The 25296-nt window shown below is 41.5% G+C and overlaps 1 protein-coding gene across 1 annotated transcript in view; it reads right to left on the minus strand.

Annotated features, from left to right (window-relative positions):
* Positions 1-24421, minus strand: part of Gnai1 (G protein subunit alpha i1) — a 77834-nt gene extending 53413 nt beyond the window's left edge. The window contains exon 1 of the mRNA XM_006971081.4: positions 24097-24421. Within this exon, the coding sequence (XP_006971143.1) occupies positions 24097-24214 (118 nt within the window). The 5' untranslated portion in view covers positions 24215-24421. The remainder of the gene's footprint in view (positions 1-24096) is intronic.
* Positions 24422-25296: the final 875 nt, after the last annotated feature.

A 25296-nucleotide genomic window follows, 5' to 3' on the forward strand; every position in this document is an offset into this window, starting at 1 on the left:
TCTACACTTGGCTGGAACTCAGGGTGGCAACAGCAACCAGGGAAGAAGGCACCCACCCAACAAAGATGAGACCAGTTGTCTACATCAAGAAATATCTCAAATGTCTTAACTCCAGATGTCTAGGTATGTCCAAGAGCAAAAGACAAACATGAACCACCAGAAGCCAGCAACCTTGTTCTTATAGGCTCTGTGAAAAGATTATATTCCTATGACCCTTCTTTTCACTTAATTAATTTCTTCCACCTACCTTACTCATGCAGGAATGTGTGTCTCCACAGAGAAAGAAATGAACATCTTCCTTCTTGTATACTCTGTACTTAACATTGTCCCTAATGAACAAGGTGAACATTTTCACTATTATCTAAAAACAATTACCTTTAAGCTCTCACTGTGTAACCAACACTGTGGGAAGCACTCTGTAATCACCATTCATCCATCCTGACAATCATCACATCACCAAGACACATTTTGAATGGTAAAGCTGATTCAGTTGATCTCTAAGTCAGAAACGTGCAGAGGTGAGATTCCCAGACAGCATCTGTCTTTTTAGGTAGCTAATATACCATGCTTAGCAGCAATATATTTTATGACATTATTGTGAAAAACATCTCCAATTACAGAATTATTTAGCCAAAAGAACTACCTAGTAAGAAATGAAATGAAGGCAACATAAAAACAAGGATACAGAAAAAAAAAATGTTCTGCCAAAAATGTTAGAAGTAAAAAGAAAATAAAGGCTATCTTTAAACTGAGCTATCCAGCATCTCACTCTCTGTGAATTGCTGACATACCACATGAAGTATTTATGTTTTAGCTAAAGATGAGAGGTGGAGTTTTATTTTTACACTGAGAATGGCACACCAGACTTCACGGTCACTTTTCCATTAGCAGATTCATGAAGGAATCTTAACAGTACTTGAAATGACATGTTGAGGAGGCACCAGACTGAACCCGATGGAGCAGAGCTCTAGATGTGAAATGAGACTTGTGACAAGAGCCTCCCCAGGAAGAAAGGACATGTGAAGGTCAGCTAGTCCCTGTCTGCCGCCGGCGGGGGAAACTACAGATGGGGGCGGCACTGCAGGGCTCCTAAGGAACTGCAGATGAAAACCAGTTATTTTAGGAGAGTTTGGAGTGGAGAGAAGCCACAACTTTTCCAGAAAGTCATTCCAGAGATGAATACTATTTAGAATCATAAAATTCTACTTATACTCAATACAAATCCTTGAATAACACAGCTTAAGTTCATTTCCTTGTTTGGTCCCTCAGGAATGTACACAACTCTTGGCTATCACAATCCAACTTCACATGAAAAATTTTGGGCTTTTCCTCTTCCGAGACAGATATGCCATCCTTAGATTTTTCTCAAAGGCTTTGTTTCCTAGACTTTCCAAACTCCTTCATGATGCTGTCTCTCCCTTACCATTTAAAAGCCCAGTGAAGAGGTGGTGATACTCTAATGCACAAATGTCAACCTCTTTGGCCATCTTTCTGGCTTCCCTGATTACCAGTATCTTTGTAAATTCATCCAAGTGAATAGAAACAATCACAGGTTATGTTAACAAAAAGTTGAAGTGGAAAAAGGTCGCAAATAAAGGAAATAGAAGCTAGACAAGCCTAGGGAAGGCTTCAAACGATCTTGAATACAGCATTGTGGAAATATAGAGAAGAAACTGCTAGATGTAGCATAGGAGCACTAAAAATGCCAATCCTTAGAAATGATTATTTGACAGGACAAAAGAAAAGCCTGGCCATGTCTGAGGCTGAGGCCTGCCTGATTTCAGCAAAGCCTTGGTAATGGGTCGCATAACATCACTGCACTCAATACAAGGATGCAAAGCCAAACTCAAGCTCATCCAATGAGTTTGCATCTAGTGCTCAGCCCCGCCAAAGAACTCTTCTGTAATGAGTTAGGACCAACATCTGGATGATATGCTACAAAGTGAGCAAAAAGATGCGAGGAAAACTAGTCTCTTCTAAGAAACCAGTAAAATGACTGAAACAAATTCTTCACACATACAGAATTTAATATTAAATATAAAACATATGCTAAAAGTGTTCAATTACTCACATCTGTGAGTGTTGAGCTAAGTAGCTACTAAGGCAGTGCAATTAGTAAGTCAACAGTGAAGGAATGTAACTGTGTCCTGGCACGGGTGTGTGGGTTCACGTGGGTCCATGGAATCAAGCCTCAGAGGCATCTTAAGATGAATCTAGCCTTTCATGGCTGCAGGGGGGCGGGGGGGGGGGGAGGTCCAGCCTGGAAGGACTAAAGCACTTTCCCTTCACCCAGGGCATTTTTATTTACTCTTTATTATATTTTAGCCAGTTAATTTCCGTACCTTCAAAGCACCCTAAAAGGAGCTCCCAGAGACCAAATGCCAAGTGTAAATTACTTGATTTCTCAGGTACCACTGTCTTCCCCAGGTTTCCTGGACCAAGTTTTGCATAGGCCTTTGATCCTTGGGGGACTCTCTGATCCTTGACTCTCAGACAAGATTCTCATGAGTGATAAGAGAAACAAAAGGTAAGAGAAACAAAAGGTGTAGTTAAACAAGGGAAGGAGCAGGACTAGGTGCTGCTCTCTGGAGCCAGGCCAGGAGCTCAGCAGGAATGCACTACAGGGTCCATAATGGAGAACCCACTATAAATGAACAGGGCCAACCAAACATTACTACCCTGTGATGCTTAGACAACAGCTGGACTTCGCAAACAGGTCAGAGCACACTCACAGCTGGGCTACTAGGATACTGAGATAAAGGAGAAAATGTAATAAAGATGACAACAGAGATAAAACTATTAACACAAATTTTTGATAAAATAATAAAAAAATCTTGGTAGAGGTCATCTTGTACTCCTAGTATTTAAATTCTTAAAGATGCTGTAATGAGGAGAAAGGACACCCATATTGCCACAGGAAGATAACTACAAGTTCAGGGAGACAAGTGGAACAGATTATGCTCACTTGGGGGGGGGTAGCAATCTCCCAAGCCCTCCCAGATGCTGTAAAGTACTTGGCTACATTTCCTATAACAAATCCAGCTTTGCAAATTATTTTTTTCAAACAAAGATTTTATAGGGTGACAACAAGAAACATTTGCACAAGGCACCAATCAATCTGTGACTCTGGGTACTTTGGATTGTGAAACCCCATCTCAGAAACAAACCTAGCCTCAAGTAACAATAATACTGTAGATGAACATATATGTAAATTTAATTTAATAAGAACTCAAAGGAGGTTTTCCTGAAGATCTGTAATGACCTCCTGAAAATATATGACTTCTAATGAACTCCTCCTTTATTTTTGCAAACATTACCAAGTAGTGGAAGTTCTCATTAGCACACACAGGGGCAAACACTGACAATCTCGAAACTCATCCTCTAATTAGTATCTTCTAATAGATTTCTTTTTAATCATCAAAGCCATATTCAATATGTCAAATACTTCTCAAAACAAGAAACTGGAATGACAATTAATTTCTTACTCTATAAACTAACCACCAAGCAAATGATTAGGTGTGCCTATGTGGGGCAGCCACAGTGCCTCAGAGGCACACGGACCTACCAGTGCGACAACACTCACAGGGCAGTGAGAATAAGTGTCCAAAGGTCACAGTGCTTAATCGGCTGCAAAGAACACACGACGAGTCTCTCAGCACACTGACACGAAGAATTACCAACAGGTGCCCTGTGGAGGCCAAGCTACCCAGCCTAATGAAGTATATATAACCCTTTTTTGAGGATTTATAATAAGCTCTCTGACTACATTAAAAAGAACACCACCTTTTGAAAGCTTCAGCTTTCTTTAACTGAACACTTGTTAGATGCCATCATGAAGCCTCTCTGCCGCTGTGACTAAAGAGAAGGAATATAAAGCGCATACCTCCTGATTTCCTCAGGAGATACATTGTGTTAGCAAAATATTCTCCCCATTAAAACAGACTTTCTAACTGCTATAAAGGGTATAATATGTGTTTCTTGCAGTCCAACACATTATTCTTAAAAATTAAAATTTTTACCTTCTTTAACCCAATAACTAACTTAATGTCATAACTTACAAACTTATTATAAGAATTCTATTTTCACAACTTCATGTGGAAAAACAAAAACTCAGGATAGCTAAAACAATCCTGAACAATAAACGAACTGCCAGAGGTATCCCCATCCCTGATTTCAAGTTGTACCACAGAATACTTCCATTAATTACCTGTCCTCAAGATTCAGTGCTCAGTTCTCCTTATCCAAACCATTTCCTCCTGTCCAAGAACAGAGGAGAACCACCAATGGGCCAAAGTAAGGAGCCCAGCTGCAGACCCACACTTTAGTCAGCTGACCTTGGACAGAGGCACAAAGGCAATGCAATGGAGGCAGACAGTCTCCACAGATAAAAAGAGTGCTGGAACTAGACAGCTGTAGGCACCAAAGTTGAATGTGAAAGTTGGACCTTATCAAAATTGAACACTTCTGCCCAGTGAAGACACTACCAAGAGAAGAATACTGGCAGAAATTGTTTCCAACATATAGTAGAAAAGGGCTATTATGCAAAATACAAGATGGTCTGTCAGTTTAAAAAAAATTTAAAAATCTAAAATATAAAATGTGCAAAGAATTCATAATGAAACCTATTAAAAATTAGGCCAATGACCTTAACAAGAGACATAGGTAGCAAATTAGCAAACAAAAAGCTGCTCCCCATTTCAGAGCATCAGGAACGCACAAATGAGTGACTCTTGCACTTCACACAGACCAGAATGCCCCAGTCACAAGCCTGGCAAGAGCAAAGCAGGGGACAGGAGGGAGCTGTCTATCCACCATTGGTGGAAATGGAAAAAGCAACAACCAGTTTGGGAGAGTTCGGTAGTTCCTGTGTCACTGCTGCTGAATCCAACACCTTCCCTTTCTGTTGACAAGGAGTTGAAAACAGGTCTACACAGAAGACCTGTACACAGATGCTTAGAGCAGCTTTATTCATTATTGTAAAACTCACACCACCCTGGAGACAGATAGGAATAACACAAGGCCAAGTATGGATAGGTTATCCGGGCATAGGGAAATCACTGTCTCCTGCTCAATACTGCTATAAATGTAAAAGTGCTACAATAAGAAGTCTATGCCTTTTAAAGGGCAGCAGCAGACAACAATGATTCCAGTTTGGTCTGCAGACCTCCCAGCGATTCACCAAGAGATTACCACACACTCTGGAGCTGTTTCACTGCACAGAAGGCACTCCCTTACCCCACTGTGAGATCACAGTGTTAAGAATACGCTTTTCCTGTTGGCTTTCAAGTCTTTGAGCAAGCCCACAACACAGCCTATTGAACACAGTGTCGTGTTTCAAGCAATTTGGGAAGATTCTGCACATCAACGCAGCATCCTGAGGCAAGTTAAGGCCTGCAGCCACAGCTCTTCCTTCTTCACTTCAGAGTGGAAAGGCAGCCTGGCTTGCTGGTGGGTACATTCGCTTCCTAATTGTCTGCTCAGTGACACTGATTTTTTTTTTTTTCTTTTTTTCCCCTTAAACACTTAACTGCATAACTCTGCTATCATTCCTCCTGGAATACCACTGCTACTTAAAATTTCAAAACCTCAATTATAATCACTGATCTTTAATAATAAAGACACCAGCCTACTCACTAACTTTGACACCTTAATAACTACGCGTGCAGTCTTGAAAAAACCAGACTACACGAGATACATTTAAAGAAGTAAGTACATAGGAGGTTTTCTGTAATTGTGATGAAATCATCTTATTCCAGAATAAAAAACAATCTTTAATAACAAAATTCTGAAATGGTCAATTATCATAGACCCTGTACAGATATATATATATATATATATATATATATATATATATGTATACATATATATATATATATATATATATATATAATTTGTATGTATAACTATACTGTCTGTCTAAACTGCAGAATTAAATATCTCTTGAAACTGGTATGATAAAGAAAATTTTAACTAATTATTTATACTAGAACAAAATCATTCTGATTACAAGCATCCTAGCCCCAAATGATGGGCTGATATGAACTCAGATATTTTTGTCCTTCTTCAAGTGAAGAGACTATGAAGGGGACCAAGCGTCTCCTTCTAACAAGAAAAGCACTAAAAGTTAAGAGGTTACGCAGTTTATGCAGTACTAGACATCAAGTCAATAGTGTGGAAAAACCTCTGCACTTCTGTTAGTCTGTAACTGAAACATGGATAGGACATTTAAGATTAGTTCAAAAGCAGACTAAAAGAAAATAATGTTCAATATATCAATACACGTTTTCTGTAATATGTCACAGCTATTTGTCCTGAGTATATGTCACTAAGGTAAAAACATATTCTATAGAAAAGTAACCTACTTTTAAAAATACTCTGTCTATAACCTACTAAACTATAAACGCAAGTCTTTCACAGTTATATTACTCTCATAATTCTGGAACACAGCCCAGAACTGCTGATCCCAGAACTCCAGTTAGAACCACTGAAACCATCTAAGTTCTTGCTACTTGGGGATAATGCCATTTCCAAGCAATATTGTATAGTTCTATCTCAAACATAGAATCGATTCATGATTTCCTTTAATATAAATAAAGAAAAACAGACCTTCAAGAATAGTGTAATAATTAAATTATCTATCATCATGAACCTATATAAAGGTACTATAGTAAATTCCCTCCCCAGCATGAGACTGTTGTCTGCCATATGGCTGACCTCCATGACAGCTTAACTTAAATGGCATGTCTTTCTCTCCTCCTCTGTATGGACCTCCTACAGGCAGCTGCCAAGAATCATAGTTTGTGTGACCTTGGGTATTCTTTATAAATAAATATCTAATAAAATTGTCCTTAAGCTCAAAAAAGTTAGATATGTGTGTATAAATATATATGTATTTTCATGTATATATAAAAACTCAAACTAAAAACTAGAATACTGGAATTCCTAGTAACTTCAGTCTGGAAATTCATACTCATGCAGAGTATGCAAAATTGTCCTTTTCACCAGTGTGGAGAAGCGTAACCAGTCCCTGGTACCAAGGCCAATCCTTGTCTCAAAATGTAGCCACACAAAATTCAACAAATCCATACAGATGCTTTTAAATACACCCTTAAAAATGCTTATAACCCATCACTCAGCCACAAGACAGTAAGGTCATAAAAATAATAACTAAAATAGAGTATCCCTTGTATCTACTTCCTGAAAAAATTAACTTAGTGGCTAGCTAAAGCCAGTTTCCATGGTAATTTATGCTTGAAATATGTCTCGGTATAATACGAAGGGAAATAGATGCCATAGAAGATAATTCCTGAGATTAAGAAAATCCAGTAATCTACACACAAACCAGAAAACACTGTCTTCTGTTGGCATTTTAAAATTTTTTTTATTTATTTTTCTCTCATACATTCACATTACATCCCAACCACAGTCTCTCCTCCCTCGTCTCCTCCCAGTCCCCCCATCTCCCCTCCCCCCAGATCCACTCTTCCTCCATTTCCCTTCCAAAAAGAGCAGGCCTCCCAGGGATGTGAACCAAACACAGCATAACAAGTTGCAACAAGACTAGGCACAAGCCCTCATACCATGTCATATAATCCTGGACGCACTCAATTTCATGTGTTTGTGCTTCTTAATTTTCCTCTTCTTGACGACAGAACAAAAGATGTATATCTATCTATTTACAGTGGTGTTTGGGAACAGATATGTAAGCCTGTGCTGAGAACACTAAAGTCATTGACAAATATGACCCCTCAAAATAGAGTCAAAAGAAGTCTTCTTTTCTATATCCCATCACATTAGTTTGGAATAAGAGGAACATTCTGACCCAGCCCCCTCTGACTTGATTCACAAAACCCCACTAATTTCCCCTACAGTACTGCAGACACACTACTACAGCACATTCCCAGTCAAACCAGAGTTGGAAATGTCTTTAATTTCAATGTAGTAGTCAAAAACAAGGCAATTTTCAAGTATACTCAGAACATTATTAGAAAAAGGATGTGTTAATATCTGTTTGCTAATTTTAAGATCTACAGTTTACAAGGAAAACATTAAACCTAGAATGTAAAACTTTATTATGGCCACAAAAAGGAAGGCATACAAAGTCAAAATGTGATTCATTAATATGATCTTTCTTCTTCCAATCTTCCTCATAAAATCGGGTAGAAACCAGAATGCTAGGACATGGATACTCCTACATTGTGCCAAATTCTCACAAGTTCAGTGTTCTCGTTTCCTTGATTAATGGGAAAATCATTGATGTTTAAAAAAATTAAATAGAACAGTCTGCAGTCTATCTTCAGTAAATACAGTGCATTAAATATAATTAAGTCTTCCTTCAAAGATTCAGGACATGAAATTGCCTCAGGTTTTTCTTTGAAGTAAATTTCACTTTTTATTTGAAATATTTCAGCCCTAGATACTGAAGATGTAAGAAATGAGAGTAAATGTATATTAACTCCAGTTTTATTCTGGAATTAGTTTCTCATATTCTAGTTTTTAAAAAGCAACCCATACTATTTTAATGCACATATATGTATATGTATATATGTATATATATGAGATTCATTCTCATCTTTTAAAAATTCAGATTAGGCATATGTTATTATTCATGTTGAGTTGCTTGTTTATTTTACCAGCTATCACTGTTATTAACTTATTCAAGAAATATGTGCTTAGCATATACTCTTCCAATCCTTGTCCCCATAAGTGAGAGACATTCATGGTTGCAAATGTCCACATTTTGAAATAATATAAGGAAGCTTTTCTCGGATTCCACCATAGCAAAGTACTTAGAAAAACAGCATCAAGAGGTTAAAAACTGGAAGTCAGACCTGAAGAAATGTAAGACCCAGTCTGGCAGTTCATTGGCCTTACATTTTGAGCAAATAAGTGAACTGTCAGCCGGGCGGTGGTGGCGCACGCCTTTAATCCCAGCACTCGGGAGGCAGAGCCAGGTGGATCTCTGTGAGTTCGAGGCCAGCCTGGGCTACCAAGTGAGTCCCAGGAAAGGCGCAAAGCTACACAGAGAAACCCTGTCTCGAAAAACCAAAAAAAAAAAAAAAGTGAACTGTCAGCCTCAATTTGCTGCTTTGTAATATGACATTAACACTATTTATACTAGCTCTAGAAAACTAAAGGAAACATGGATCACAAAAAAGAATAAGAAATAAACGGTAAAGTATATACACACATTGTTTTAAAAAATCAATGAAAAGGAAACAGACAATATGCTCTTTATTTAGAAAAAAAAAGATTTACTTTATTTTTATCTATAAGTATTATACATAAATTATATATAAATATACAAATATACCTATGTGTATATGTGTTTGTGTGTGTGTACATGTGTACAGATGTCCCTAGTGGCCAGGAGAGTGCATAAGATTCCCCTGGGAGTTAAGGAAATTGTGAGTTATCCAATTTAGGCACTGGAAACCAAACTGGAGTTATCACTCCAGCCCTTAGACATGGCATACTTGTCAATCACTTTTGGAAGCTGAAAGGCTAAATGGCTAACAGCTCTCAAGCTAAACTTCAGGTCCCTTCCTATACAAGTGTCAATCTCACACCCAGCTCTCATCCTTTCTTTCTATAGGTAAGGTTTCTTTGTTCTCATTGCCACTCAATTTCTTGAGGGCAGAATCCACTCTAGACGCAGGTTTGGATACATATAATACAGCTCACAGCTCACAACAGACTTAGTAGTATTAACTGATTATTTGCATTTAGGCAATTTAAAATTAGGTCCAAATGAACTGTTGTGTTTTTTGCTTTTTGGTTTGGTTTTTTTTTTTCATATCAACACACAAAAAGTAGCTACTTGGAGGTACAGTAATAAGCTTTTTGATTCCTATCATAGATGATGCCTCAAGTAGGAATTTGTTCTACTGAAGAAGGTGGAACTAGTCTAGGAATGAGAGTTTTGCAATCTGAGGCATAAAAGGAGAGTGCAGAACCATCTGGCATTTGGGAGTAGGCACTGAGCATGCAAAGAAGCCCAGGCCTGTGCAACATCACACCTAGCACAGAGCATGTGGTGCTAGTGAAACTGTTCCACTTTCTAGTTTGTATGCAGTTGTTTGGCTTGGTAGTCACCTAAAACTTCAACCTAACCTTATGTTTGCATAATTACATATATTCAAATGATATTGAAATACGTTTAAATCAATACTAGGAATCCATAGAAGTTATTGTATTAAGGATCCAGCATTCAGTATTGAAAGTCATGACTTTACACAGTCAGGGCTGGGATAGGTAAGCGGGAAGGCATCCTGGAAAGAGGAACAAGATAAGGGCACAGAGGGAAATCAGAGCCGTCTGACATGCTTGACGTCATATTCAAACCTGGCAAGGGCTCGAGAGTGGCAAAGCAGAGTCATGGGAAATATGCAGAGGCAGAGTGGAAACCAAAGTACACAGAATCTTTAATACCATGCTAATGATTAGGGTGGTGCTCTGTAAATAATCGGAACCACCAGGGACTTCTGAGAAGCTACTGATAAGATCAAAGCTGTCAGTCAGAAGGCATAGAGGCTGAAGGAATGCAGGTAGGAAGACAAGGTCGGAGACTATTGCAGCAGACAGACTCAGGTAAAAATGGAAAAGGAGGGTGGTGCAGATCACATTCCAAAAGGAGTAGCAAGCCTCAGGGAACAGTAGCACAGGAAGAGAAGGTACCCAAGTTGACAGGTATTGGCCTACAATACTAAAATCTGGCTTTATGTATGAAATATTTTTGCCAAGAAAACAAGAAGTTAAACATCTGGGTACCTGGCACCCTCTGTAAGAGTTGAAGTATTACAGCCATGGCAGGTCTTCTCATCTGCCTATGAGCATGAACTTTGTAACAGCTCAACACCATTAACCTAGGAATTCAAAGACAAAACCCAGGATCATGGGCACAAGTATGATCAAGGCAGCAGACTACTACGCTACAACAAAATAGGAAGACCACAATCGCTAACATGAGAACGGCTACATATCTGTGGAATAGATTAGAGTAAAACAGGCCAAAATAACTAGACTGCTTTATTTGATGGCAAATGTTTAAAGACTGTTTTCTCTAACTCTTATTAGCTTCCCAAAGACTGTTCCATTCCAAGATATGTGGAGCCTGAAAAGCCATAGAGTTGGCAGTCTATAAATACTTGTTAAATGAATTACATGTGTTTAAGAACCAGATGTTGTGACTAACTTCAAGTAAAGCCCAGTCCACAAATGATGCTCAGAAATCAAAGAAGCTGATGAATATGTGCTATGTCTGATCATCAGTACTTAACATTATTAGTGAGAGGGTAAGCTATAAGGTCATAATTCCCTTCTAGATGCAATAAAAAGTATGCTGAAACTTTGGATTAGAAAAATACTAGTTATGAAAAACATGTCATGATCAATCATTTCAAGTTCAGTTACTATAAGCTTCATCCTCTGACTCTTAGCATCCTCACACTTTGCAAAAGTCTCAATTAGTTTGGGCTGTTCTGACACCAGAAACATATGTTCTGGAAGCTGGACATCCATGAGGAGAACCCGTCATTGTCTGCTTCCATCCTGTGATGAAGGCCTGATGCCCCCGCTGAACTCCAGCCCTTCAGACCCCCGTGGGCCCCATGCTTAGTCATTACATTGGGAATCCAGATTTTAGCAAGAATGATGGAAGACACAGCATTCAAACAAAGAGCAATTGCCCTTTATTTATGTCCAACAAAGCCATTTCACCATGAAAGTCAACCCAAGAAAACAGTCACAAAAACATTATGGGGGCACTTCCAGCCAGACCTGAGTGATCTTATCATCAAAGGGATTTCACTTGAAAGTCCTTTCACATGTAGAAATAGAAGATTGATTGTCACTAATTCTAATTTTGGGTCAGTCCTCAGGAAGTACATGTTTCCATGTAGGATAACACTGAACTATTTTTCCTCAAAATGTCCTACTCAAATTAGTCTCCAGATTCAGATCAGAAATTTATAACATAACAATATTTAAGCATGAGAGACATTGACAAATATGTATGTGTACATACGTGAATGTAAAAAAATATAATGAGGACTCACTTTATACAAGGTGCTTGTTAAACCTTATTGATAAGATTACATGAAGTTTCATGAATGTGGAATAAAAAAAGACAAGGCTTGAAAAGTACTTATGAGGAGGATAACTAAAAATGCCAGGTGGATCATTTCCTCTAGTTTTGCGCTTTTCATAACGTGGACTGGCCTGTGGGCCTGCAGCATCTGGATCCCCTGGGAGCTTGAGGGAAAAAAATGCAGAATCTGGACCAAATTCTATACCTCGTGAGTGACAGTTTGAACCTGAGAGCTTAATCACATCTATGCATGCATGTTATAAGTCTAAGAAAAGCAGTTCTAGAAAAATGGGGTTGGCACTTGTGATATATCAGGGGTGGCTAAGAGGAAGAATTTCAGGAGAAAAAAATGGTTTACAAAAAAGAGACCTAACTTCAGAGCAGACAATAGAGAATATAATATCCAAGGGCTGGAGAGAGGGCTCTGTCGACGGGAACCTGAGTTCTATTCCCAGAGTGACATTCCACATTAAGTGTCCAACAGCAACCTGTAGCTCCAGAGGGAACCACTGACAACTACATTCATATGCTCATACTACCACACACACAGAGAGAGAGAGAGAGAGAGAGAGAGAGAGAGGGAGGGAGGGAGGGAGGGAGGGAGGGAGGGAGGGAGGGAGGGAGGGAGGCAGAGACAGAGACAGAGACAGAGACAGAGACAGAGACAGAGAGATACACGCACATGTATATATATTTAAAAAGAAGATAATGTTTTGTTTTGAAATCTACTGGTTCTTCTGGTGTGGGTTTTTTTTTTTCCTTTTTGTACTTAGAAGACTAATGGGGAAAGAAGTAGATATGAGGAGTGTCATCCAGATGGAGATGGAAGAATATCCAAGTGTCCTACTTTCCCGGGCAACCCTCTTGGCAAAGCCTACAAGCTTGGGAGGTAATCAGTAGCAAAGGCAGAAGGCAGATGGGGACAAGCAAGGCAGAGTCAGACCTCTCTTCATTTCTCCTGTGGGCCAAAGTTCTAGAGGTAACCAGCAGGACAAGGGAAGGTTCCATGCAGTCTGGTGGAAAAGTGTGGCTAGGAAGGGCTGAACTTGCAGCTGCCAACTTCACAGGACCTGTGAGCAATGGGCAGAGTGTGTGATTCCCGAGGGTCAAAATGACCAGAAGATGCAGAGCACTCAAAACAGTTCAGAGCTTGGATCTACCATAATGACCCTGCACAACAGGATGCCTGAGGCAAGCAGTAATTGGGGAGGACATAGCATCCACAACAGTTAGTTCAGACAGACAGAGAGGCTTGTCCAGCTGAAGCAGAAACAAGACAGAGTGGACCAGCAGGTGCAGCGACGAGTCCATGGGTTTTCCAATAGGTAAGAATTAGCCTTGCTGCCACTGATGACATCTCAACATGAAAGTCAATAAGGATCCCCAGTATAGTACCAGGAACTTCCACAACTAACAACCTATCAAAGATTGATGGTACCATAAACTAGGGAAGGAAAAAAAGTGGGGGGAGGAGAAAGTGTCTAAACAAAGGAGGAGAAATGTTGTCTTCAGCCTTGAACATACGGTGTTAGGAACCTTAGAAAACCCTAACCTCTCCTTGCATTCCACAGGACTGACTGGAGAGTGGAACCATCCCGATATGCACAAGGCTCACTCAGGTGATGCACTGTCCCATGTGCACTATTGGGAAGGAGCTACAAGGGAACATACTCTACTGTGAGATGGCATCAGGACACTTTGGACAGCAGACTCCTCAACTTTTCAAACTATGTAGACAGGGATTAAAAATCTGGAAAATAAGAGACAAGCAAACTTAAGGGTTTAGAAATGGTTTCCAACAACGACAATGGCACCCCATTAAAAGGTCAGCATTAAGCCGGGCGGTGGTGGCACACGCCTTTAATCCCAGCACTCGGGAGGCAGAGCCAGGCGGATCTCTGTGAGTTCGAGGCCAGCCTGGGCTACCAAGTGAGCTCCAGGAAAGGCGCAAAACTACACAGAGAAACCCTGTCTCGAAAAACAAAACAAAACAAAACAAAACAAAACAAAACAAAAAAAAAGGTCAGCATTAATAGAAATTAATATAAAAGGCAGGCTAGGTTATCACTGATCAGATGAAATGAGGATATAGAAGGAGCACAGAGAAATATGGAAACGCCCAACCAAATTATGAAGTATTTCATCACAGAGGAGAGAAAAGACACAAGACATTACCTCTTTAAATAAATACCCATAGGTGTGGTTACATGGGTTTCTGTTATATTTCTCAAGGTTCCAGATCTGTGAAAAAAAAGTATTTAACTTAAAGCCACTTCATTAAAAAATCCACAATGTAGTGAGATATGGTGGCAAATGTCTATACTTCCAGCTTATTTTAGGGAAGCTGAAATAGGAAGGTTCAAAGCCTGTCTGGGATATACAGGGAGTTCAAGGCCAACCTGGGCTATTGGAGATTCCAACTCAATAAAAGAGGGAGAAAAGAAGTTTATATAAGGATATAATTCTGTATATCCTGGTATATCCTCTGATATAACTCTGGTATATAACCTTGCTTAACCTTCATGAACACTTCAGTTCAATATGCAATACCACCAAAAAGGAAAAAATAAACTATCCATAATTGACTAAATTATGAAAATGAAAAAGCAAAACCAGTATTTTCTAGTATTTAAGATTTAAAATCAGTAAAAAAAAAATCTATGAATGGCTTTCTTTGCCTCATATTACTTTAATGCTAGCACAAGTTGAAAATGTCTAAGGACCAGGACACAGGGGTCTTGAAGAAGTGTGAGGATGCCAGAAAGGATGGATGTGAGAGGCACAGCTGCTGAGGCAGATGAGGATGAATGAGAAGGCAGATGCAGAGTGTAAGTCTCCCATCAACAGAGCAAATTTACCAACCAGCCATGACACATCCTGGATACAATTTGTTCCAAGTGACTGCAAAGATCTGTGAAAAATCAAGCCACTGATGTATGTTTATAACATATAAAAATGAATTTTAAGTCTTAAAATTGAATTAACCTCATAACCACTAATCATATAAGAGTTTTCTTCTAACTCCCATTGTATTATATGATCTCACTACAGCTTTACTTACATGACTTGTGCCTGTAAAACACCATGACACACAGAATTAGTAAAGATTAAGAATGCCAAATAAAAGGCAACTTTAAAGAAGGAGAATTGCAATACAGATTAGGTAAATAAATTCCAAAAATAAAAGCTCAAGACCCAGCCTTAGGAGGTTACTGCAAGCAGGGTTCATTCCTCCTAACTCCAGGCTGAAGCTGAAGGGACTCTCAACAGTTTGTCAGAAGCACCAACACTAACGGGTTTAACAATTCACAGTTTAAAATAAAGGCTACTACCACTTTTCAACAGATGCCTCTCCTCTCCCAAAAAGTAAATTTAGGGTAGGTCTAGAGTTTTATTTTATTTTATTTTTTAATCTCGGGAATCCAATGGTGGGATACCTTGTTCAACCTTGATGCAGGGGGGAGGGGCTTGGTCCTACCTCAACTTGATGTGCCAGGCTTTGCTGACTCCCCATGGGCCTTACCCTTTCTGGGGAGTGGATGGGGGTGGGGTGGGGGGAAATGGGGGGAGCAGAGGGGGGGAAGGAGGGGGAAACTGTGGTTGGTATGTAAATGAATAAAAATTTAAAATACTATAATATAATAAAATAAAATCTCAGGAATCAAAAATATGGTAACTTTCAGAATAATTTAAAATGTTTTAAATATAATCAGCTCCCCCAGGGTAAGGCACATTCTTCTGAATCTGTCTAAAGGATGTTTCAAATGATGTCCAAAGCCTTACAGGTTTGTTTTATTTCAAAAACAAGGAAGAAAGGAAGGAAAGAAGAGAGGGAGAGAGAGAAATCTAAAATGAAAATAAGCAAAAAAACCCCACAGCATTTATTTTATCAATGAGTAATAATATGGGAGAGAAATACTGTAAAATCATTTATAAAGTCTTCCAGTTTCTTAAAATTCATCTCACAAATGTTTCCCTGGTGTGGTACCAGTGAAGGGACTGTTAACTGAAATCCAAGGTCCACGAGGAATCGGTGGTAGGAGCAGAAAATAGCAATTGAAATTGATTTTTACCTCTAGAAGTTCTTGCTATGTACACATCTTTGCTAAGAAAGTCAACAAAACGATTAATGTATAAGACAGTAAATGGCTCGAAGTATAAGGCGGGGCTAAAGCTCCAGTGTCTATAACAGTTTCTATTAGGAACTCATGTGCCATTCTCTGAGAACTTCAGTACATTAACTTATTCTGTCCCCAGCCCCATGAGCTAGATATATTTATTATTCAGCGTTTATTTAAAAAAAAAAAATGGAAGCTTAAAGAATGTGGACTACTTAAGGTCTCAAGAAAAACAATTGCCCTGGGAGTTCTTGTTCATCTGGCCTCATTCTGGAGACCTCCCTGCAAAGCTCAATAAACCAAGGGGACAAACACTATTCACAGGTAGCATAGGGCCCACTTGGATGCTATACTGCACAGAGCTCATAGGCAATTAGTATCAAATATGCTCAGAAAAACATGACAGAAATTGGCAAATTTATAGCCATAGGCATTCTGTAACACTAAAAGCCCCCAGACTGAAGTGCATCCCCATGCTATTAATTCTATTCTCTTTCTCCCCCTTTTTGCCTATGGAAATTTTGGTATTTAATATAAATATATTACTTCTCTAAACATGACTGGTAAGCCTAAGACTGATAAGAAAAGCATAGGGCATACTTTATAAATGCCACCAATAATAATCCCTACCACTTAAAGACAAGGAACACAAAAAGAAGACACTGGGGTTGAGTTCTCAGCATACCCTGCTGGTCATCACATTACCCTAGGTGACACACAGCTATGATAGGACATGCCTCCTTATGTGGCTGCATACATTTTATACAGTCAAACACGAAGAAGTCATGTAACAATATTGTCCAAAACACAGTACTGAGAATAAACAACAACAAAACACACTCTCTCCTATTACTTTATTTACCAAGAGTCACACAGTAGTGCTGTGGGATGGTCTGTATGTCAAATTGCTCTGATTGGTCAATAAATAAAACACTGATTGGCCAGTGGCCAGGCAGGAAGTACAGGCAGGACTAACAGAGAGGAGAATTGAGAGAATTCTGGGAAGTGGGAGGCTGAGGAGGGAGACACTGCCAGCCACCGCCATGACAAGCAGCATGTGAAGATGCCGGTAAGCCATGAGCCACGAGGCAAGGTATAGATTTATAGAAATGGATTAATTTAAGATGTAAGCACTAGATAGCTAGAAGCCTGAGCCATTAGGCCAAACAGTTTAAACAATATAAGTCTCTGTGTTTACTTGGTTGGGTCTGAGTGGCTGTGGGACTGGCGGATGACAAAGATTTATTTGTCCTGACTGTGGGCCAGGCAGGAAAACTCTAGCTACACAGTAGTTTTCTGATCATGCAACAAGTCTACCACCAACTAACTTTTATAGCTATGCAATGAGTAACATATTGAGTTTTAGTTACTCTAACCAGCAAGATGTGTGTGTGTGTGTGTGTGTGTGTGTGTGTGTGTGTGTGTGTCTGTGTGTGTGTGTGTGTGTGTGTGTGATAAATGCGGATATACTGGGTCAAAATATACTGTGTGTGGGATACAACACAGATGTGTCAATTCTCTCCACATAAGGCCTACTAGTCAAACTTAATGTTGACTCATATATGTACTCACTTTACCAATAATGAAGAGAAGGGTACTACAGGCCACCCCATCAGAGGGTAAACAAGTCCCACGGAATTCATTCTCTGAAAGCCAAACCCACAGAGCAAGGCAACCAACAATTTTTTTTAAGTCTGTAATTTCAGTATGGTGCAATCAGGAAGAAATAATTAATTTAGACTAGATGACCATGGAAAAACCTCACTGACCAGGAGGAGGAGAGAGAAAAGCTAATCTTTCACATTACAATTTGAGCATAGTATCGGGGTCAATACAGGATGTCAGAAACCAGTGGTTTTGGACTCCATAGGTATATAAATTACAACAACCACTATCCACTTCATAGTATTATACATAAAATTTCAATGAAGGTACCAGGGTGATGGGAGCTGCTGTAACACACACCTGACACAAAACAGTCCAAATTGCCCTGGTGTGCTCTGCATACACACTACATGGAGCTCTCTCCTAGCAAGGGTTCAAAAGAAACAGAAGCACGATCGCTTTCTTTGAAAGTCCTCTTAAAAGCACCCGAGTGCTCACGCACACTCTGTCGGGACACACAGGAACTACGAAGGCAGCACAGAACAACAACATGGAAAGGAAGGCCATCTTGCTAGGAACAAGAGTAAAGAGAACCCTTATTACACAGAGTTAGAAAGCTTATTGAATGGGGTCCTGTGAAAGGCCAACTTACAAACCACAACTTGGATATTCAGATGAAAAAACTTCATGTTTCTATGCATTATAATAATAGTAACAGATCACTATTATTACACTATAGTATTTTGCTTGGGTTAGCTTTTTCCTCCTTGCTGAATATAATAAAATGAGAAACATACTTTTCACAAGTATGTTGTGAAAAAAATGAAATAATGCTATAAGGCCATCAAACTCTATGAACAAGAAACATGTGCTACCATCCATTAAGGAGAGAAAAGCAAAGGGCAGAGTGCAGCATCTCACCGTCCAGACCCTCGGCAGACTGCTCCCTGGACCTGGTGCCATTTGGGAGTGCTAGAGAAGGATTCCTTTTTCCTGCTCCCTATGTATCCCATTTTGAATGGGTGGGTGGTAGGGTGTATCTAGAGCTGATGACCTCTTCTTGTCCCATCATTACATTCTGGAACTGATAACCTGTTATTTGTTTGTTTGTTGGGCAGGTCCACAAACTGCTGATGATATCTGCAATCTCACCCACACCCAATCAGAAACTTTGGCATTTCCACTGGTGGTGTGAGGGCAGAGGTTCTGGAGATGACGATGGGGTGAAGACATTTTATATGCAGAATAGACTTGAATCTCTGGGAGCTACACACCTGGCTGTGGTAGGCTCAGTAAAAGTCAAGCCCCATCCTTAGAACCTGTGAATGTTGCCTTATCTGGTAAAATTAACTCTGCAGATATAATTATAAATATTAAAGTGGGTCTGTTGGCCTGGAATTTCTAGGAGAGCATGATATAATCATAAAGTTGTAATAAGTGAAAAAGAGAAGCTGGGGAGAAAATCCCCACTGGCCACTGCTGGTTCTGAAAACGTACAGGGCTGCTATAAGCCAATGAAAACATACAGCTGCCCCTAGAGTGTGTAAGGAAAGCCAGGAAGCAAAGCACCTAGGACCTCCTGAAGAGACATCCTGCCCACATCCTTTTTAATCCAATGGAAAGTCATTTGGGAATTCTACCCTCCAGAACCCATATTAAAGCTGCTGCAGGTTGAAGCCATTTAACATAAACTAATAAACATTTATTTTAAAATTATTTTCTCCTATTTGTGTTAAGATTTCTAACCATCAATTAGCAAATTATGGCAAAATGCAGCCTGAGCAAAATGAGTGCTCGGTTAGCCTTAGTTCAAAGGCTCAAATGCCACTTGGGATCTTAACTCACCCGTGTTTTACCCCAGGAAATCACAGACTGGGTAAATCATGCTAAGACATGTGACCAAGGAACATGTGACCTAAGAATATGACCAATACACTCCATTTCTCTCACGCGAATTTGTTGGTCTTAAATGCTCCCAGGCAATGAGAACAAACAACAAAATAAAAATTCAGATTCTGGCTGGGTACTCAACTTCATGTTTAAAAGCTTACAATCAACGTTTGTAAGCTTTACCAAATTCTAGAAGGTGTCTATTCTATTTCCTAAGTCACTCACTAAATCCTATAAGGCAGGCCTTATAGTTCCTGCTCTTGATACATTTCATAAGCCTCAGGTTCTAAATGAAAAGAGCCCCAAATAAACACTTAAGCAGAAGATCTACTTCTACCAAAATACAAAAAACAAAAATAAACATGCCTAGGTCACCAGGACAGCTGAGCAATAGATTCTGCTGCAATACACTGCCAATATCACTTTCTAGCACTTATTAGATTTAACAAATCATATGCTGAATGGAAAATTAAATATTACAGCCTTGGACTTGCTTTTCGATACCATTCACTTACTTTTAATCTCATATTTTTACTAGTTCTTTATCTTTAACTGGCTGCAGATACTGGACATTTATGAAGAATATATTCCAGCATAATTTTACATAATTTAGCACACATTTACACATGACAAAGTAAAGGGACAGTGAAGAAAGTGCAGAACACGAAGAAAACATGAGGACTTTGCCCCCTACTGTGTTCACAGCAGTTGGACTCAGGCGGGGTGAAAGGCTAAACACTGGACATCAACCTCAAATAGGCTTCATCTGTATTAATGCTTCCTTTCGGAGGAGTGGAAACCCTGAGAAGGTGGAGGTGGAGGGGGACTGGGTCAAAAACAAAAGTTCACTCTGCAGGCAATGCAGAAGGCAAGAAAGGTTTCAGATGGAGCAGACTGCACAGGAAGGAGGGCCACAGGGAAAGGCTGAAAGGAAGGAGCAGAAAATCTTTAGCAAAAAGCCTGTGTGAGGCAGGGGCCCTGGGGGTAGGGGGTCGGGTGGGGTGAGCAGTGGAGGATTGAAGAAAAACTCAACATATTCAAAACACAGTTATCCAAGCAGTGGCTTCCATTAGAGTAACCACTAATGCAAATCGACCAGGGGCAGAGAAACACACAGTTCAGCTGGAAACGGCAGGTCTACTTGTCCAAGGAAACAGCCTTTTTGATAACCGAGGCTCTGGGCCAACAGTAAGGAAAAGGATAAAGCAATGCAAAATTAAAAGCCTGACCAAGCCAGAATTTCTCAACTAGGGAATTCAGTGTGCAAGTGCAAAGGAAGTGGAAGGCTGATGTGGAGGGCCATCAGCAGAAGACTCCCCCGGCCAGCAAGCAAACTACGCCAAAGGAGGGGGTGGGGTGGGGCTGTGATTTGCTCGTTTGTTTGTGAAAGTGGGTGCTGTGATAAGGAGGACTGCAGCGATGGCGAAAATAACTCTGAGCATTGCAAATGAACAATTAATTCATGAAAATTGTACTGTTTTAATCTAGCACATTTTATCTTAGAAAAAATCATCACCCAATCTAATTCAATAAATACCAGGAGTACAGCATAGTCTAACTGAAAGGCATCCTCGTTATAACCATACAGCCCTTAAAATTATGAATTCCAGCATCTCAAAGATGTAACAACAACAACAACAACAAAAGGCACTTTCCCCTGAAACAATTATCCATGCATAGTGGCAAGGATGCTAAGTATACACCCATACATGGAAACCTCTTCACTTATTCAAATACTAAAAGCTGAAAAGTAAAGTGAAAGATTTAAGTGAACAAAACCCCAACCTGATTCCCTTCAAGTCAGTAGACCAGACTCGGTCCTCTCTATTTGCTTAATTCACTGTACTTAAGGAACAGTGAACACCTCTAACTTAAATAGCAAATATCAGACACCCAGCACCCAAATAATTACTAATTATTTACAAATCTCATTCAAGAATCTTTTTTAAACATGTTTCAGATGTTTAAAAAAGCATATTCTTTCATGAAAAAATGTAATGCAACCAGACAGACAGACTTTTAAATTTTTTATGCTTTACGTATTTTTAAGTAAATTGTTGAAAAAAAAAAAAAACTGAAGATAAGGATATCCTCCAAAAAATTAAAGTGGCATTGGTCACAGGTTACCTAGATTCCATTTTACTTCTCACTCGATCAGCTTCTATGTGTACCATGGGGCAACTTGCACACAGTCTTAAGTAACCAAACTTGGATCAAAGGTCAGAATTCACAACTAAAGTCTGATTTTGGGAGGGGGGAATATTTGAGTATTACAAGAATTAACATTTGTGAAATAAGTACACCAGCATTTTTTTTTTAAATAGGATAGAGGTGTCAGAACTCTGGGCAAAGGCCAGGGCAGCGTAGAAGTGAAGACAACGGATGGAGGAAAGAAGACAGCAGTACACTGGAATTCTAGACAAAAGACACACTTGCAGGGAAAGGGAAAACCCAAAGCTAGAAACAACACTGCAGGAACCCATTTGCCTTCGTTTGTTTGTTTGTTTGTTATCATTTTGGAATCTTTCTAATGCACTGGTTTGGAGTTATAAGAATGGCATGGCTTCTGAAAATCAGGACTCTGGTACATCTCTCATTACCTCACCCTGGATGGTTAGAGCGGTCAACTTCAGGTGTGTGCTACACACTGAACTCCATTTATTATTCATCTAAAACAGTGGTTCTCAGCAGAGGCTACATTTCTGCCTCCAGGGGGCATCTGGCAACATTTTGGGAGATGAGAACCTTGGGGCAGCCATTGGCATCTAGTGGATGGAGGTCAACATCGTTGCTCGACATTCTACAGCACGCAGGACACCCGAACCGACAAAGTATTATCAAGTTCACAACGCCAACAGTGTTAAAAAGAAATGCCATGCTCTCTGCACCCTGCAGAAGCAAAAATCCTACTTCTCAACCCTTTCATGGTTGTCTAGTTAAAGATAAGCCACACCAAGAGCATCTCATTTTAGAACTGCTTTAAATATGGTGGATGGCAGCTCCAACTAAGAACTATGGTGCAATCCACTAGGAGATTCAGAGCAGGTGCACTGAAATCACAGGAAAAGGATTTTCTAATCCCTTTACTTCATGTTTATTGTAAGGCACCCAACGGGCCTTTACATCGTTCAGTATCAAGCTGTGTCTCTTCCGTGGTCAATACTCTAAAAATGCACTGACCTCATGAAAACACAGTATCTTTTTAATAGAAAAACTCAGGCCAATCTTATTTACAGGGAGAGATTTATGGGGGAGGCTGTAGAGGGTGAAAAATACCACCCAGCTCTTTAAAATGCAAAGTTATTTCACAGTTTGCTTGCAAAATGAGTCAGATCATTATTACTTTTAGTCATGCCAAGTTTGCTTCTTCTAAGCCTACTAGTAATGGAGAAAGAACGAAATAACCACCATCTTTCTGCAGTCGTTAAACCAATGAAACAGGAGCTTACTAAAAAGCAGATTTGTGCAGTAATATTTCTCTTTTATCACAACTGTTAGAAAAAGACAAGCAATCGCTGGAAGTGCAAATGAAGATTCTAAGAAATCTGTCATCTGCCTAAATACCTAGAGTGTGGGAGGAAAACAAACAAAAGGAAACCCTGACTCACAAATCTGAAAGCCATAACCTGTGAATATTTTCCTAATACATCGCTCTATCAAAACCTGGATTCACTCCCCCCCCCCGCCCCGTTCAAAAAACTGGAAGAAAGACGTCCACATCGGCTTTCAGCAAAACAGTGTTAAGAATGAATAAAAAAGCCTGACGTGCACCTGTCCAACCTCACCGGAGCATGCACCGCAGCGGAGAGGGGACCCTGGAGTGGAGGATGAGCACCCTGGCACCTGTCAGGGCTGTTTTTCCCCCCCGCGAAGCATCTTCGTCTCCTACTATGCAAGCAAACGTAAGCCAACTTTGGTAGTTTCCATCCCCCACCCAGGCAAAATCCAGCATCCAGTGCAGCTCCTGTCCTTACGCAGGAAAATCTACTCAGCGCCCTTTCCCACTCACTGAGTCGCCATATGAAGTTGACAGGCGAGATCACTGGGACCCCACAGAGGCCACACAAAAGGCGCCCCGAGGCCACCCAGCGTGGCACTTTCCCGGCGTGGGCAAAGCACAACGCGGCACCACACCTCTCACCGCGGGGTGTCCGTGGAAAGGGGGTTCTCGGCGTTTAGGTCCAGACTTGTCCCTCATCTAGGGAAGGCAGAGCTCAACTTCAAAGACAGGGTTCCCACGCGTTCCGCCGCCCAGCCACGCTCTGCGTTGCCCGTGGGGTCGCGCGACAGCCACCGCCGCGGCCGAGAAGCCGCCTGCGCTGTGCAGGGGCTGGGATGCCGCGCTCGCTCCCCGCCGTCCCCCGGCCCGGGCCCCGTCCCCACGGCCCCGCTCACCCAGCAGCAGCAGCTTGACCTCGCGCGCCGCCTTCTCGCCATCCTCCCGGAGGTTGCGGTCGATCATCTTGCTGCGCTCCACAGCCGCCTTGTCCTCGGCGCTCAGTGTGCAGCCCATGGTGGCCGAGCGTCGCCGCGCCCTCGGCGCCGGGGCCGGCTGGCAGCGCGGGCAGAGGCTGGCCGGGAGCGAGGCGGCCCCGCTACGTCCGCGGCTCCGGCAAGCTGGAGGCAAGGTCTGCGAGCCCGCACGCCGCCGCCTCGGGCGGCCGTCCCCGCCGGCGACACTCCGCGATCCGCACCTTCCGCCGCCGCCGCCGCCGCCGCCGCTGCCGGTGGCCGAGCCGCAGCAGCTCCCAGCCCGCGCGAGCTCGGCGTCCGCGCCGCCGCGGCCCCGCCCCTGCCCGCCCCGCGACCACTCCCAGCGCGCGCGCCCGCCCGCCCGCCCGCCCGCGCACGTGCCCTCGGACAGCGCCCCCTCCGACGGCCGCGCGCCCGCGTGATCGCAGACCTAGGCGCTTCCCGCGCGTGCCCCCGAGGTGCCCCGCGCGCTCGCGGACCTCTCCGGCCAGATCCGGGAGCCCCCGCTCCTCGTGTCCCCCCTCCTGAGACCGCTGCCCGGATCAGGGCGTACCTGTCCCTTATGGGTGCGGGTGGGACGGTTGCCAAAGTTGCTGCGAGCAAGAACAGAATGGCAGTCCTGGGCATTTGAGCATGCCCGGCGCCCGCAGCCAAGCAAGGGTTTGCAAAATGTGTGGGCTTGTGTGAAGGGCCGTGGGAAACAGAGCGAAATGAGCATGGGGCCCTGGGGAACCCGAGGTGGGGACGGTGAGGAATCAGAGGGAATCGTGGAGGGAGTCTTGGGGCTACCTATGTCCACTTCCTCCCTGCCAAGTCTTTCTTTTCCTCTAGCTTTCCCTTGGATCTGTGCTCGCCTTCCTTTTCATAAGGGAACGCATTTTGAAGGATTTCTTCCTAACCGGAGAAAACGTTTGACAAAGAATCAAAGGATGTGTTTTTAAAATGACAAGAGCAATAGAAAGCACAAACAAGTCTCTGTGGTACATGTAATTTCCTAGCGGAGTGTGTAGCCATGTTTATGACCGTGTGGGGACTCCTGTGCCCGTGGGCATGTCTTTCGTTTTTGCAGGCCTTAGCTTCCTTGCTGGTAAATGAGCAGGTGATACACTATAGTCCATCCTT

The sequence above is a fragment of the Peromyscus maniculatus genome, chromosome 3 (assembly GCF_049852395.1).
Source record: "Peromyscus maniculatus bairdii isolate BWxNUB_F1_BW_parent chromosome 3, HU_Pman_BW_mat_3.1, whole genome shotgun sequence".
Lineage (NCBI taxonomy): Eukaryota > Metazoa > Chordata > Mammalia > Rodentia > Cricetidae > Peromyscus > Peromyscus maniculatus.